The following is a 16,325-nucleotide window of genomic DNA, read 5'->3' as shown; positions in this document are numbered from 1 at the left end:
GATGGGACATCAAGTATAAAAACTGGCAAGTCCTGCTACAGTTGTATAGAACCTTGGTAAGGCTGCACTTGGAATATTGCGCATAATTCTGGCCACTACACTACCAGAAGGATGTGGCAACTTTGGAGAGGATGCTGAGGAAGTTTACCAGAATGTTTCCTGATCTGGAGGGTGTTAGCTGTGCAGAGAGGCTGAATAGATTCAAACTGTTTTCATTAGAACGACAGAGGTTGAGGGGTAACCTGAAAGAGGTCTACAAGATTATGAGAGACATGAATAGAGTGGATGGGCAGGCACTCTTTCCTAGGTTTGAGGGGTCAGTCACCAGGGGACATAGGTTTAAGGTCTGTGGGGCAAAGTTTAGAGGAAACATGCGAGACTGTTTTTTTTTTTTACACAGAGGGTGGTGAGTGGCTGGAACATGTTGCCAGGGGAAGTTGTGGAAGCCGATACATTAATGGCGTTCAAAAGGCATCTTGACAAATACATGGGATAGGATGGGTATAATGGGATAGGGCACAAGGAAGTGCTGAGGGTTTTGGCCAATGGTGGTTTCATGACTGGTACAGGTTTGGTGGGCTGAAGGGCCTGTTCCTGTGCTGTATTGTTCTTTGTCATATTTTGTTCTATAACTTCAGATATTAGTGTTTTGTCCCATTTCCATCATTCGTACTGAAAATGCGAGTTTAGTCTTCTTCCTATAATCTCTTAATTTGACATCTTGAACAATATTATACATTCTTTTTCCTCCCTCCAATTGAATGGGGAACCAATTTTCCACGGATCTGATTCCTCAACCTGGTGGCACGGTCACGTCAAAACTGTTGTGTTGATAACCAAAGGCACAGATCTGTATCCTATTCAATACCATTGGCAAATATAACTCCCACTCCCTCCTTGATACCTCACTGTTAAAATTGAGACCAATTCCACAGTGCTTTACTCTAACATTTCTTTTCCAACACCTCAAAACTATGGAACCCCTTACCTTTCTCATTCCTTGTATTTTTCGGATTTTTAAAGCTCAGACTTTGAGCTACATGTCTCTACCTCTTTATGTACTTTGCTTTCTCTAACTATAGCCATGAAAATGTCCTACAGCATGAATCTTGCATTAGGTTTCCTGGATTGAAGTGATAGATATGATTGTCTTCGTGAGCTGATGTAGCCATAGCAATGCTTGATGTGTTGGGTGCTCTGCTACACAGACGAACCAACACGGTTGCGAATGGTACAACTCAGTTTTATTACTAACATATATTTACAGTGGTAAACCGGTTACTGAGGTTTGATCATAACCCTTGAATCTGTGGACCTATTCCTAACACTATCTTGGAGTGGCACTCAGCACATGATGGATGTCTGAGTGGCTTGCTGTGAGCTCTGTGCCCTGAGCTGTCTCTTGCTGGAATGAGCCGGAAGTGTTGTGTTCCCTGTTTTGTAGTGTGTATGCTCTTGCCTGTGATTGGCTGTGGTGTTGTCTGTGTTGATTGGTCCGTTGATCTGTCCATCAGTGTGTATGTATGTTTGTACCATGATGTTTACCTGAATATCATGACATCCCCCCTTTTTTTTACAAGAACATGTGCCTATGTGGTTATAAATAGAGAAGTGTACTGAGTGCAGCTGAATGTGTGTTTGCAATATCTACAGCATGTACATGGGGCTAAACTATATACAAGGGGCGATGTCGGGTGCGGCGTAGCAACGAGGTTGTACCATAAACAAAGAACTGGGAAATGTTGAACGACAAAACGAACTCCTGTAACGACAAGCAAGAACAGAAACCTATTAACACAATGGTATTACAAGTTCAATGTACAAACAGGCTCATAAGTCCAGTCTAGTAGGTGGGCGACGAATTTGGGTTGACTGTTAGGGTGACACACCATTCATCACCCGGATTGACAGTGTTCACTTGCAACGGCTGGTGGGTCCTGGCTGGAGACATCCGGTTCCCATCAATGACCGCAACACGGAAGGCGTCCCGGTCGTCTGTGTCACTGGTCTGGATATCATCTGGGCACGACTCGTAGTAAGGAGGCTGAATGGTCCGCATGTCCCTGTGAGGTTGTCAGAATTGGGGAACATTGGCATGTTGAGCTGCTCGACAGCAGGCAGCGTAGTGGCCCATCTTACCACAGCGGAGGCATTGTCGGTTTCTTGCCGGACATTGCCGCTTTAAATGTGCGGCTCTGCAGTTGCCGCACGTCGTGACGTCATGGCCACCGCGCATGCGCAGTTCGGTCATGCGTCGAGCTCACCTGCGCATCACATCCCTCCGTGTTGGCGTCTTTTTTGGCGCGCACAAACACGGGAGGCCTCGGAAAGTGCGCGAAATGGCCGCCCTCGTCCGGGCCGCGAGGAACTCGATTGCCTGGACCCATTCTGCCTCGCCGATCCGGCCACGTAGGACCCCTGCCGCACCGATTCGGCCGCTTGAAATTGGGAGTAGCGGCTAGTCGCGTTTTCATGCAGGACACAGGCTTCGATTGTGGAGGCTAGGGTGAGGCCTTTAATTTTCAGGAGCTGCTGGCGTAGGGTGCCCGAGGTGACCCCAAAAACAATCTGGTCCCGAATCATTGAATCGGAGGTGGTGTCGTAACCGCAGGACTGCGCGAGGATACGGAGGTGTGTAAGGAAGGATTGAAAGGGCTCATCCTTACCCTACAGGCGCTGCTGGAAGAGATACCTCTCGCAACTCTCGTTGACCTTGACGTTGAAGTGTTGGTCGAGCTTGAGAAGGACCGTCTTGTATTTGGTCTTATCCTCACCTTCCGCGAACACCAGGGAGTTGTAGACATGGATGGCGTGTTGACCTGCCGTGGAGAGGAGGATGGCGATCTTTCTGGTGTCTGAAGCGTTCTCCTTTTCGTTGGCTTCCAGGAAGAGCTGGAAGCGCTGTTTGAACAGCTTCCAATTGACGCCGAGGTTTCCAGCGACTTTTTGCTGCTGCGGTCTGCTGACGGTGTCCATGATGCAGGATGGCAGATTCCAGAGGATTCGTAGGTAGGTCCCACAGTTACCGGGTTCCAATCCTGGTACTATGATGTGTTGGGTGCTCTGCTACACAGACGAACCAACACGGTTGCAAATGGTATAACTCAGTTTTACTACTAACATATATTTACAGTGGTAAACTGGTTACTGAGGTTCGCTCATAACCCTTGAATCTGTGGACCTATTCCTAACACTATCTTGGAGTGGCACTCAGCACATGGTGGATGTCTGAGTGGCTTGCTGTGAGCTCTGTGCCCTGAGCTATCTCTTGCTGGAATGAGCCGGAAGTGTTGTGTTCCCTGTTTTGTAGTGTGTATGCTCTTGCCTGTGATTGGCTGTGGTGTTGTCTGTGTTGATTGGTCCGTTGATCTGTCCATCAGTGTGTATGTATGTTTGTACCATGATGTTTACCTGAATATCATAACAATGCTCTTCCCTTTATTTCCAGCAAAGCAACCTTTTCCTTTCCTTGCTTAATTCACATCAAAGATGTAGATTCACTTCAAATTTATAATTTACTAAAGTTAACCAACAATATTTATACTTACTGCAATTAGGGCGCTCTTTGATGCTGGTGCTGTGTCCACCACTAGTACTTTCCCTCTATGTCCAAAGTGCTTTGATGCATAAGCAAAAGCTTTTCCATAATTTCCTGCTGACATTGTAATGAAAGGCCCACTTTGTTTTCTAGAAAATTGATTAGCTACTCCTCTGATCTTGAATGAGCCTGCAAAATAAAATTCAAAATTTATGTAGTATTAGCACAACAAGGCCCAAAAACTGAGTGCCACGTTGAATACTTCAAAATTGGCTCTATTTTTCTGAGCAACTTTATAATAGTCTGATGGTCCGTTGCAGCCTCCTTATGTCCTCTTCGCAACTTACTTTTCTTTGAGTTGTCAGCAAATTTTGCAACCACACCTTTGGTCCCTTAATGCAGAAACATATCACCCTTTGTGACTTTTTTAAAAAATCAGCTTACTGTAGTGCAGTGCATGGAATAAACACAACGTAAGCCTTCACAGTACTAACCTGTTGTCTGCATGTTTTCCAGTTTCAGGTACAGATAACAGTTGATTTTCATTGGGATTGTCCCATGCGGCAGATGAATCAGAGGAGTTCTAATAACTTGCAAACTGCTCTGTTGTACTGCCTCCCTGGCTTCCTGCAACATCTGCAGGCTCAGCGATGTTTGTACTTCTGCCATTTCTGTTGCTATATTCAATTTAAAAAAAAACGTATTTGTGACTTTTTAAAGAATGAGTTGGTACATGCCTCATTTCTATCTTTCCATCCCCAGCAAAACTCACCCGGGAGAATTTGATTCACTATGTCTCATGTTACTCAGTTTCTGACCAAGTTTTTTTCTACAACACAGATTCAGATAGCCATTTAAAAATCTCTACGTGCATTATACTCTTTCAAGTAAAACAATAATCAATAAGTTAAACAAAAATGACTGTGACAACTGCTGGTGGGGAACTGGAACTAAAATAAAACATTGAGGAAACTTAACTAATTAAATCAAAATGTCATTCTTGGAGTTGATAATGCACCCCAACACCCGTGGTGCCCACCGCTCGCGGAAGGGCCTGCCTCATATGTTCGAGTGAGGAATTAACTTCTTCTTTCCAAATTTCTTTCCTGAAAAATTCTGGAATATGTCAGGGTGTGTGCAAGGAGTGATGCATGCTTCATGTTCAGATTCCCTTCACAAATTCAGTTGCTCCCTATCTCTCCTCCATTCTTCAGGTCACTAATTCTAGTTTTCCTGAGCCCTTCCGCCTGTCTTTCAGTCCACCATTATAGGCAAACCCTTTTATTTCTCTTGTATGCGGCCTGAAAGGTTTCAGGAAGGGGATGCGTCAAATTTCAAAAACCAGTTGCTGAGTAATAATCAGCCTTGCAACTAGCTCAAGATGCTCACAGCGCCAGGGAACAAGGTTCAATTCTAGCCTTGGGTGACTGTGAGTGCGCATAGATTGCACTTTCTCCCTGTGTCTGTGTGAGTTTCCTCTGGGTGCTCCGGTTTTCTTCACAGTCCAAAAATGTGCAGGTCAGGTGGATTGCCCATCATAAAATTGCCCCTTAGTGTTCAAAGATCTGTAGGTTAGGTGTGGTTACTTGGATAGGGCGGGGAGTGGGCCTAGGGTGCTTTTTTAGAGGGTTGGTGCAGACTTGATGGGCTGAATGGTCTCCTGCACTGTAGGGATTCTATGATTAAACAGTTGGTGGCAAGTTAACCCGCTGTACAACATTGGACTTGGGAGGTCTAAGATATCAAGCTCGCAGCCTTCTTTCAAGCTGATCTATATAGATCTTTCCGTCACATTGAAAGTAAATGTTTGTCTTACTGTTGATAGCAAGGTCCCACAAATCCTAAAGCTATGTGCAAACAAGTTCTGAAGAAGTCATATTGGACTTGAAATATTAACTCTGTTCGTCTCTCCACAGATGCTGCCAGATCTGCTGAGTTCCCCCAGCATTTTCTGTTTTATTACAAACTGACAGCTGTGTTTCCTACAGTACAACAGTAATTACACTTCAAAAAGTGTTTATAATAATAATATTTAAGTGTCACAGTAGGCTGACACTTAACACTGCAATGAACTTACTGTGAAAATCCCCTAGTCGCCACACTCCGGGTACACTGAGGGAGAATTCAGAATGTCCAATTCACCTAACAGCAAGTCTTTGGGACTTGTGGGTGGAAACCGGAGCACTCAGAGGAAACCCACGCAGACACAGTGAGAACGTGCAGACTCCACGCTGACAGTGACCCAAGCCGGGAATTGAACCTGGGACCCTGGAGCTGTGAAGCAACAGTGCTAACCATTGTGCTACCGTGTCGCCCAAGGATTTCATTGACTGTAAAGCACTTTGGGATGTCAGGTGAAAGGCACGATAAAAATGGAAGTGTTTTTTTTTAAATTATTTAAACGCCTGAACAATGCTTCACAGAAGCTCAGTTGGCTCAACAGCTGGTTTGTGATGCAGAGCGAGGCCAGCAGCGTTTCAATTCCTATACCGGCTGAGGTTATTCATGAAGGTCCTTCTCAACCTTGTCCCTTCGCCTGAGGTGTGATCCTCCGGTTAAATCACCACCACGTCAGCTCTCCCCCTCAAAGGGGGAAGCAGCCTATAGTCATCTGGGGCTATGGTGACTTTACACTTGCAAATGTCCTGAGATCGCTAAAGGTGGCATATGAAAGGAAGTTTTTATTTTCTATACTCTCAAATAAATGTCTTGTTTTTTAATTGGACGGGCATCATCTTTTTTCCCCAGTGCTCTACGGGAAAGTTTTGGTGAGCTATCACTGACCACAAGAACGGATCAAGCCTGGAAAGCAGCGGCACCTCGATCGGGGAGCAGGAAGATTGAAGAGCCATGAAAAGTTGATCTTTCATTTTAGTCATGCGATATCTTACTATGAATTATATCATTAAAACGAGAAACTTTTTTAAAAAGTTGCTCACAAGTTTAGTGGAGTTTTCCTGCGGTTCCACACCCACTCCTGTGAGGGCTCTTCCGCCTTGTCCCTGTGCAACATATAAACTTCCTCCTCCTGCATTTCCGGCCTCATGTCAAAAATCACGCAAAATAAAGGCTGTTCTGAAATGTAAGAAAAACACTGCAGTCGCGGTGCTGGTTTTGCTGAAGTGAGCTTTCGGTTTTGTTGCTAAAGTTGTAGCGTGAACCAGCCCGCGTGTTAGCACCGCTGGAGGATCAGACTCTCCTCAACTATCATTAAAGGATAAAGTCAGGTCAACATTTGATTGAGGTCCCCTGCACAGGGCGCGATTGTCAATTCGATATTCTCAGCGATGTTTGCACATCTGGACATGGGACACTGGAAGTTTGCGTGGAAAGGACATTCCTAATTTAATCTATCCCCCACACAAACACACAGCCTCACCCCCCCTCCCCCATCCCACACACAACCCTCCCCACACATGCAGCCCCCCCACCCATACACACCCCAGACACACACAGCCTCCCCCCCACAGCGAACCCCTCCCCACACAGCCATCCCTACACATACATCCACCCCCCCCCCACACACAGCCACCAACCCCCACACACATATAGCCCCCCCACACACACAGCCACCAACCCCCACACACTTATAGCCCCCCCCCACACACACAGCCACCCCCCCACACACACAGCCACCACCCCCCCACACATACCCAACACACTCACACACCCCTCCACACACGCAGCCCACCCCGCCCCACACAGCCTCCCCCACACAGCCATCCTCACGCACACATCCCCCCCCACACACACGCAGCCACCCCCCCACACACGCAGTCAGCGCCCCACACCCAAACACAGCCACACACAAACAAACCAGCCAACCCCCCATACAGACACAGCCACCCCCACACCCACACAACCCCCCCACGCAGCCACCCCCCCCCCCCAGAAACGCCACACAGCCAGCCCCACCAAACCTCCACAGTCACCCCCCCCACACGGCCACCCCTACACAGCCACTCCCCCAAACCTCCACACAGCCCCCCAAACCCCCACACAGCCACCCCCCCAAACCCCCACAGCCACCCCCCCAAACCCCCACACAGCCACCCCCCCAAACTCCCACACAGCCACCCCCTAAACCCCCACATAGCCACACCCCCCAAACAGCCACCCCCAATCCTCCACACAGCCACCCCCACACAGCCACTCCCACAAACCCCCACACAGCCACCCCCCAAACCTCCAGTCACCACCCCCAAACAGCCACCACCCAACTTCCACACACCCCCCACGCCCCCCCCAAACGCATCCACCCCCCTAACCCCCACACACATCCCCAAAACCCCCCACACACAGCCACTCCCCCCCAAACCCCCCTACACGCAGCCACCCCCCTGTGGTGAATATATTGCATTAACCATTCACCATGTATGTAACTGTACCACGCTGTTGTCCTCGAAGGGTCCACCTATGGACCTACAGGTAAGGTATTACCTGTGATGTATCATGTTGGTGCCATTGTGGGTTCCGCCTCTGGCTCCTCCCCTTGAGGGGAGGTATAAAGAGCAGTAGCCCTGTCGGCGGCTCCCAGTAGCAGAGCAGTCGCAGGCAGGGACTGTTCGAGTCGATTAAAGCCACAGTTTACTTCTACTCGGTTCGTGTGAATTGATGGTCGCATCAATTTAATCGACTACAACACCACAATGGAATCGGCCATCAAACCTGACCGACTGGAATTCGACCCGCACGCCGCGGAGGCGAAAGGAATTTTTTCGCACTGGCTCTGCAGTTTTGAGGCCTACCTCGCAGCCTCCTCCTCGTCTTCCGTCTCCGACGATCAGAAGCTGAGCCTCCTCCACGCCCGGGTGAGCCATCGAATCTCTGTTCAACTCGAGGAAGCTTCCACCTACGCAGACGCGCTCGCGATGTTGAAGCGCCTATATGTAAGGCCAGTGAACGAGGTGTACGCGCGGCATCACCTCACTACGTGCTGCCAACGCCCCGGGAAATCGCTGGTGGAGTACCTACGTGACCTCAAAATCCTTGCGTGAAGTTGCAACTACCAGGCCGTTACAGCCACTCAACATATGGACCTCGCAGTTCAGGACGTCTACGTGGCTGGAGTCCGGTCCAACTACGTGAGACAGCGCCTACTCGAGAAGGGTGCCCTAGACCTAGAAGAGACGGTAAAGCTAGCCTCCTCCCTAGAAGTAGCGTTCCAAAGCTTCATCGCATTCCTGTCTGATCACGCGACCCCCTCGTGGACCCCCGACCAAAGAGTACCCCAGGCCAACACGGGGGGCTATCCTGCTATTTCTGCGGCCCGCATCAGCACCCCAGGCAGCGATGCCCGGCCCGGAACGCGTACTGCAGCAACTGCGGAAATCGCAGGCCCGACCCTCAGACACACAGGCCCGCAGTGTAGCAGCTTGCCTGCCGGCTCCGCCCCCAGATGCGCCATCGGTCTCGTGCTGTCCGTGGGGGCAGCCATCGTCAAGCCCACATGTGTGCGACTCACGGGGGCCGCCATCTTGGCCATCCTCGCCCATGCGGCCCGCCACTTGTGACTCGTGGGGGCCGCCATCTTGGACACCATCTTCCTCGCCGCCCGACCGACGGGGGCCGCCATCTGCAATGCCGCCCGACATGTGTGTGACCAACGGGGGCAGCCATCTTGGGACCACCCCAGCACCTCCGACCACCCGCAACTCAGCGTGGTCACCCTGGACCAGTCGCGACCCAAACACCTCCGGAGCTCTATGGTGACTGTCCGGGTAAATGGACACGAAACACCTTGCCTGTTCGGCTCCGGGAGCACGGAGAGCTTTATTCACCCAGACATGGTAAGACGCTGCTGGCTCCCAATCTTCCCGGCACACCAAACCATCTCCCTCGCTTCTGGGTCGCACTCGGTGCAGATCCTGGGGTGCACTACCGCAACCCTAGCAATACAGGGCACTGAGTACGCCGATTTTAAGCTTTATGTACTCCCTGACCTTTGCGCTCCTCTCCTGTTGGGACTGGATTTCCAGTGTAACCTCAAGAGCCTGACCCTGAAATTCGGTGGGCCCTACCCCCACTCACTGTATGTAGCCTCGCGACACTAAAAGTCGACCCTCCCCCGCTCTTCGCAAACCTCACCACTGACTGTAAGCCAGTCGCCACCAGAAGTAGGCGGTATAGCATTCAGGACAGGACTTTTATCAGGTCCGAGGTCCAATGACTCTTGCGGGAGGGGATCATTGAGGCCAGTAATAGCCCCTGGAGAGCTCAGGTGGTGGTCGTCAGGACTGGGGAAAAGAACCGGATGGTTGTAGATTACAGCCAAACCCTAAACCGGGTACACGCTCCTTGATGCATACCCCCTTCCCCGGATCGCAGACATGGTTAACCAGATCGCCCACTACCGGGTGTTCTCCACAGTGGATCTGAAGTCTGCGTACCACCAGCTCCCAATCCGCCCGGGGGACTGCCACTACACGGCCTTTGAGGCAGACGGCCGCTTCTTCCACTTCCTCCGGCATTACAAACAGGGTCTCGATCTTTCAAAGAACCATGGACCGAATGGTGGACTAGTAGGGGCTGCGGGCCACTTTACCGTACTTGGACAACGTCACCATCTGCGGCCATGATCAGCAAGACCACGATGCCAACCTCCAGAGATTTCTCCAGATCACCCAAACCCTTAACCTCACTTACAACAAGGAGAAATGCGTTTTCTGCACAACCAGGCTAGCCATCCTCGGTTACGTCGTGGAAAACGGGGTTCTAGGACCCGACCCTATGCGCCCCCTCCTGCAACTCCCCCTTCCCCACTGCCCCAAGGCTCTGAAAAGGTACCTCGGGTTCTTTTCCTATTACGCCCAATGGGTCTCCAACTATGCGGACAAAGCCCGCCCACTAATCAAGGCCACCACCTTCCCACTGGCGGCCGAGGCCCGCCAGGCCTTCAGCTGCATCAAGGCAGACATCGTCAAAGCGGCAATGCGTGCGGTGGACGAGTCCGTCCCCTTCCAGGTGGAGAGCGACGCGTCAGATATCGCCCTCGCCGCTACCCTCAATCAGGCAGGCAGGCCAGTAGCATTTTTTTCACGCACCCTCACCGCATCTGAAATTCAACACTCCTCAGTCAAAAAAGAAGCCCAAGCCATCGTGGAAGCCGTGCGGCACTGGAGGCAGTACCTCGCTGGTAGGAGATTTACCCTCGTCACCAACCAACGATCGGTAGCCTTCATGTTTGATAATACGCACCGTATCAAAATCAAGAACGATAAGATCTTGAGGTGGAGGATCGAACTCTCCACCTATAATTACCTATAACGAGCCCCCAGATGCCCTGTCCCGCGGCAAATGTGCCAGCGCGCAAGAGGACCGACTCCGGGCTATCCACACTGACCTCTGCCAGCCAGGGGTCACCCGGCTTCTCCACTACATCAAGGCCCGCAACCTGCCCTACTCCACTGAGGAGGTCAGAGCCTTGATCAGGGACTTCCCGATCTCCACGGAGTGCAAGCCGCACTTCTATCGTCCGGATAAGGCCCACCTGGTAAAGGCATCCCGGCCCTTTGAGCGCCTCAGTCTCAATTTCAAAGGGCCCCTCCCCTCCACCAACCACAAGACATATTTCCTCAACGTCATTGACGAATTCTCCCGCTTCCCCTTTGCAATCCCCTGCCCCGACATGACCGCTGCCACCATCATTAAAGCCCTACATAGTGTCTTCACCCTGTTTGGTTTCCCCACGTACGTTCACAGTGACCGGCGCTCGTCGTTCATGAGCGATGAGCTGCATCAGTATCTGCTCAGTAAGGGCATCACTCGAGCAGGACTACCAGTTATAACCCCCGGGGAAACGGGAAGGTGGAGAGGGAGAACGCGACGGTCTGGAAGACTGTCCTCCTGGCCCTACGGTCTAGGAATCTCCCAGTTTCCCACTGGCAGAAGGTTCGCCCGACGCGCTCCACTCCATTAAGTCCCTCCTTTGCACGGCCACAAACGAGACCCCTCATGACCGCCTGTTTGTTTTCCCCAGGAAATCCACCTCTGGGGCCTCACTTCCGTCCTGGCTAAAGACACTGGGGCCCGTCCTACTCCGCAAACATGTCAGGAGCCATAAGTCCGACCCCCTGGTTGAGAGGGTCCAGCTCCTACACACCAACCCCCAGTTCGCATACATAGAACACCCTGACGGCCGACAGGATACGGTTTCCCTCCGGGACCTAGTGCCTGCAGGCTCCACTACCACCCCAACTTACCCCACCCAACCTACGTTGACCAGCGCCCCCGCCCCTACATGGCACCCGCACCCCAGTCCCTCTTCACCGACCCACAGGAACGAAGCTCCGGAAGACACGCTCCCGGAGTCCACGTCTGTACCTGCACCGGCAATGTCATTACCCACGCCCACACGGATGAGTTCGACACCCAGGCGGTTCCCAGTAGCAGAGCAGTCGTAGGCAGGCACTGTTCTAGTCGATTAAAGCCATAGTTTACTTCTACTTGTTACGTATGAATTGATGGTCGCATCACCCCCCCAAACAGCCCCACACACAGTCACCCCTCCCACACAAACACAGCCACCCCCCACACAGCCACCACCAAACCCCCACACACACACCCTCCAAACCCCCCCCCACACACACCCCAAACCCACATACACCAAACCTCCCCCCAACCACACAGCCACCCACCAAACCCCCCACACAGCCACCCCCCAACCTCCCACACGCACACAGCCACCCCAACATGTAGCCACCCCCCCCAATCCCCCACACTGCCACCCCTGCCCCCACACACACAGCCAACCCCCCCAAACGCCCCCACACACAGCCACCTCCCATACTCAGCCACCATCCCCCCCACACAGCTACCCCCCCACACACACACACGGCCACCACCCCCCCACCCCCACGGCCACCACCCCCCACCCCACAGACCCAGTTCCTTCACCCCCCCAACCGCACAGACCCCCCAGACCCTCCCCCCCATCACACAGCCACCCCCCAACCCCCCCCACACAGCCACTCCCCCAATCCCCCCCACACCCCAGCCACCCTCCCACATAGCCACCCCCCACCCCCCACAGTCACCCCCCCCACACACTCACCACCCTCCCACACACACAGAGCCAACCCCCCCCACACACACCCTCACCCCCCCCCACACACCCTCACCCCCCCCCACACACCCTCACCCCCCCCCACACACCCTCACCCCCCCACACACCCTCACCCCCCCCCACACACCCTCACCCCCCCCACACACCCTCACCCCCCCCACACACCCTCACCCCCCCCCCACACACACACACACACAGCCACACACAACACAGCCACACACCCCACAGCCACCCCCCCACACAGCCACTCCCCCAACACCAGCCACTCCCCCAACACCCACACAGCCACTCCCCCAACACCCACACAGCCACTCCCCCAACCCCCCCCCCCCCCACCATCCCCTACACACACACACCCCACACACACGTGCACACTCCCCACCACACACAAACACCCCACTGCAGCCCCCCCCCCCCCCCCCCCACACACACACACACACACACACCCACCCGACACATCCCGGGGGCGGGAGTACGGACATCTCCGGGGGCGGGAGTACGGACATCTCCGGGGGCCGCTCTCTCCGCCGGAGACAGTTTCTCGGGGTGGGAGGAGTTGTGTTGCCTGAGGACGCCGGCGACAGAGTGAGATCGAGAGGAGGAGGAGCGGCTCAGGCTCGGGGGCCTCGGCCTGTCTGCCTGGCGGGATGAGCCTTCGGCCACTGCGGCGTGTGGTGTGCGCCCTGTCCGGTGGGGTAGACAGCGCCGTGGCTGCGCTGCTGCTGAGACGGAAAGGTGAGTGGGTTCAACACCAGCTCTTGTTACAGATGCGGGATGCAGTGTTTCACTGGGACACAAAGTATCCTCCGGGTTGTACTGGGATGGATCAGTCTGAACATTAAAGGGGTTGTAAACTTCTGTGCAGTCGGTCAGGCTGCTGCTTGTGGAGGATCAGGCATGGCATGTCTAACCTCTGGCTACCATTTGATGGCCTCCTGAGACTGTCGAATAGAGCAAATGTGTTTACCTTGAAAGATCTCAAGGACAGGATGGAGGTGAACGGTTTTGTAGCACAGTGGTTATCACAGTTACTTCACAGCTCCAGGGTCCCAGGTTCGATTCCCGGCTTGGGTCACTGTCTGTGCGGAGTCTGAACGTTCTCCCAGTATCTGTGTGGGATTCCTCTGGGTGCTCTGGTTTCCTCCCACAAGTTCCGAAAGACGTGCTGTTAGGTGAATTGGTCATTGTGAATTCTCGTTCTGCGTACCCCAACAGGCGCCGGAATGTGGCGACTAGGGGATTTTCACAGTAACTTCACTGCAGTGTTAATGTAAACCTACTTGTGACACTAATAATGATTATTATGAAAAAGATTATTTTATGTGGCGACATTGCCTGTTGTGGATTCAGTTGAGCCCTCTCCACTGTCTTCAAGGGAAGTTGAAGCCAGGGTCCTCTGCTGTTGGTTTAATGATAAGGTTTTAGTTCTTTATGCTGCTCGAGTCCCGCGGTTCTGTCCATCTGGAGAGTGGATTTGGTACCAGTGAATGTTGGCTGCTGTTTCCCGGATTGACTACTGTGATTTTTTTTTTTAAGCACTTTCTTGATGGTTATCAGACTTAATAACTGGGAAGGTCAATGTTGTTTGAGATATTTTCTCTCACCACTGTGGGGTCATGGTGAATGCAAGACAGCATCGGGAGCCACTCTGTTGGAATGAATTTTTTTTAAAAATTGATTTTACGGGATGTGGACATCGCTGGTGAGGCCAGCATTTATTGCCCATCCCTAGTTGCCCTTCAGAAGGTGGTGGTGAGCTGCTTTCTTGAACTGCTGCTGTCCCTGAAATGTAGGTACCCCCACAGTGCTGGTATGGGGGGAGTTCGGGGATTTTTACCCAGCGACAGTGAAGGATGTGTTGGGTGCTCTGGATCCGTGGAACACATACAGGCCACCAACACATAAAATAGTGCAACACTATTTTATTAAATTAGAAACTGTTGAACATACTTTCACTGTGGGTTAACACGATGTTAGATTAAACTAAAGACCTATGCCTGTCCGAACCAGTCTATGCACTCAGCACATGGTGAGGATCTGTGCTGTAAGCTGTAAGCTCTGTCCTTCGGCCCTCCAAGATGCACCGACCATGCAGCCCGTCTAAACTAAAATCTTCTACACTTCCGTTTTCCATATCCCTCTATTCCCACCCTATTTATGTATTTGTCAAGATGCCACTTAAACGTCACTATCGTCCCTGATTCCACCACCTCCTCCGGCAGCGAGTTCCAGGCACCCACTGCACTCTGTGTAAAAAAAAAAAAAAACTTGCTTCGTACATCTCCTCTAAACCTTGTTCCTCGCACCTTAAACCTATGCCCCCTAGTAATTGACCCATCTACCCTGGGAAAAAGTCTCTAACTATCTACTCTGTCTATGCCCCTCATAATTCTGTAGACCTCTATCAAGTCGCCCCTCAACCTTCGTCATTCCAGTGAGAACAAACCGAGTTTATTCAACCTCGCATCATAGCTAATACCCTCCATACCAGGCAACATCCTGGTAAACCTCTTCTGCACCCTCTCTAAAGCCTCCACATCCTTCCGCTAGTGTGGTGACCAGAATTGAACACTATACTCCAAGTGTGGCCTAACTAAGGTTCTATACAGCTGCAACATGACTTGCCAATTTTTATACTCAATACCCCGGCCAATGAAGGCAAGCATGCCGTATGCCTTCTTGACTACCTTCTCCACCTGTGTTGCCCCTTTCAGTGACCTGTGGACCTGTACACCTAGATCTCTCTGACTGTCAATACACTTGAGGGTTCTACCATTCACTGTATATTCCCTACCTGTATTAGACCTTCCAAAATGCATTACCTCACATTTGTACGGATTAAACTCCATCTGCCATCTCTCCACCCAAGTCTCCAAACAATCTAAATCCTGTTGTATTCTCTGACAGTCCTCATCGCTATCCGCAATTCCGCCAACCTTTGTGCCGTCCGCAAACTTACTAATCAGCCCAGTTACATTTTCCTCCAAATCATTTATATATACTACGAACAGCAAAGGTCCCAGCACTGATCCCACTAGTCACAGCCCTCCAATCAGAAAAGCACGTTTTGTACCAGTCTGCTATGAGGGACCTTGTCAAAGGCCTTACTGAAGTCCATATAGACAACATCCAGTGCCCTATCTGCATCAATCATCTTTGTGACCTCCTCGAAAACTCTATCAAGTTAGTGAGACACGACCTCCCCTTCATAAAACTGTGCTGCCTCTCGCGAATACGTCCACTTGCTTCCAAATGGGAGTAGATCCTGTCTCGAAGAATTCTCACCAGTAACCTCCCTACCACTGACGTAAGGCGCACTGGTCTGTAGTTCCCTGGATTATCCTGACTACCCTTCTTAAACAAAGGAACAACATTGGCTATTCTCCAGTCCTCCGGGACATCACCTGAAGACAGTGAGGATCCAAAGATTTCTGTCAAGGCCTCAGCAATTTCCTCTCTTGCCTCCTTCAGTATTCTGGGGTAGATCCCATCAGGTCCTGGGGACTTATCCACCTTAATATTTTTCAAGACGCCCAACACCTCTTCTTTTTGGATCTCAATGTGACCCAGGCTATCTACACACACTTCTACAGACTCAACATCCACCAATTCCTTCTCTTTGGTGAATACTGATGCAAAGTATTCCTTTAGCACCTGGCCCATTTCCTCTGGCTCCACACATAGATTCCCTCCCCTGTCGTTCAGTGAGCCAACCCTTTCCCT

The 16,325-nt window shown here is 51.7% G+C and overlaps 2 protein-coding genes across 5 annotated transcripts in view; one reads left to right on the top strand and one right to left on the bottom strand.

Annotated features, from left to right (window-relative positions):
- Positions 1 to 16,325, bottom strand: part of srr (serine racemase) — an 87,208-nt gene that overhangs the window by 5,581 nt on the left and 65,302 nt on the right. Inside the window, exons 1-4 of one of the 4 annotated variants that reach the window (XM_072471493.1) lie at positions 11,861 to 12,014; positions 6,478 to 6,608; positions 4,033 to 4,215; positions 3,549 to 3,727 (exon numbers count right to left, since the gene is read on the bottom strand). In XM_072471493.1, coding sequence (XP_072327594.1) covers positions 3,549 to 3,727; positions 4,033 to 4,207 — 354 coding nt within the window. In that variant the 5' untranslated portion in view covers positions 4,208 to 4,215; positions 6,478 to 6,608; positions 11,861 to 12,014. Of the gene's footprint in view, positions 1 to 3,548; positions 3,728 to 4,032; positions 4,216 to 6,322; positions 6,453 to 6,477; positions 6,614 to 11,860; positions 12,015 to 16,325 lie in introns of those variants that run through there. The other 3 variants (XM_072471491.1, XM_072471495.1, XM_072471494.1) reach the window with 3 other exon arrangements.
- Positions 13,034 to 16,325, top strand: part of LOC140388012 (mitochondrial tRNA-specific 2-thiouridylase 1-like) — a 59,955-nt gene continuing 56,663 nt past the window's right edge. Inside the window, 1 exon segment of the mRNA XM_072471484.1 lies at positions 13,034 to 13,337. Coding sequence (XP_072327585.1) covers positions 13,250 to 13,337 — 88 coding nt within the window. The 5' untranslated portion in view covers positions 13,034 to 13,249.

The sequence above is a fragment of the Scyliorhinus torazame genome, chromosome 13 (assembly GCF_047496885.1).
Source record: "Scyliorhinus torazame isolate Kashiwa2021f chromosome 13, sScyTor2.1, whole genome shotgun sequence".
Classification (NCBI taxonomy): domain Eukaryota; kingdom Metazoa; phylum Chordata; class Chondrichthyes; order Carcharhiniformes; family Scyliorhinidae; genus Scyliorhinus; species Scyliorhinus torazame.
Note: the sequence above shows the minus strand (reverse complement) of the source record. Positions and strands in the feature narration are given on the sequence as shown.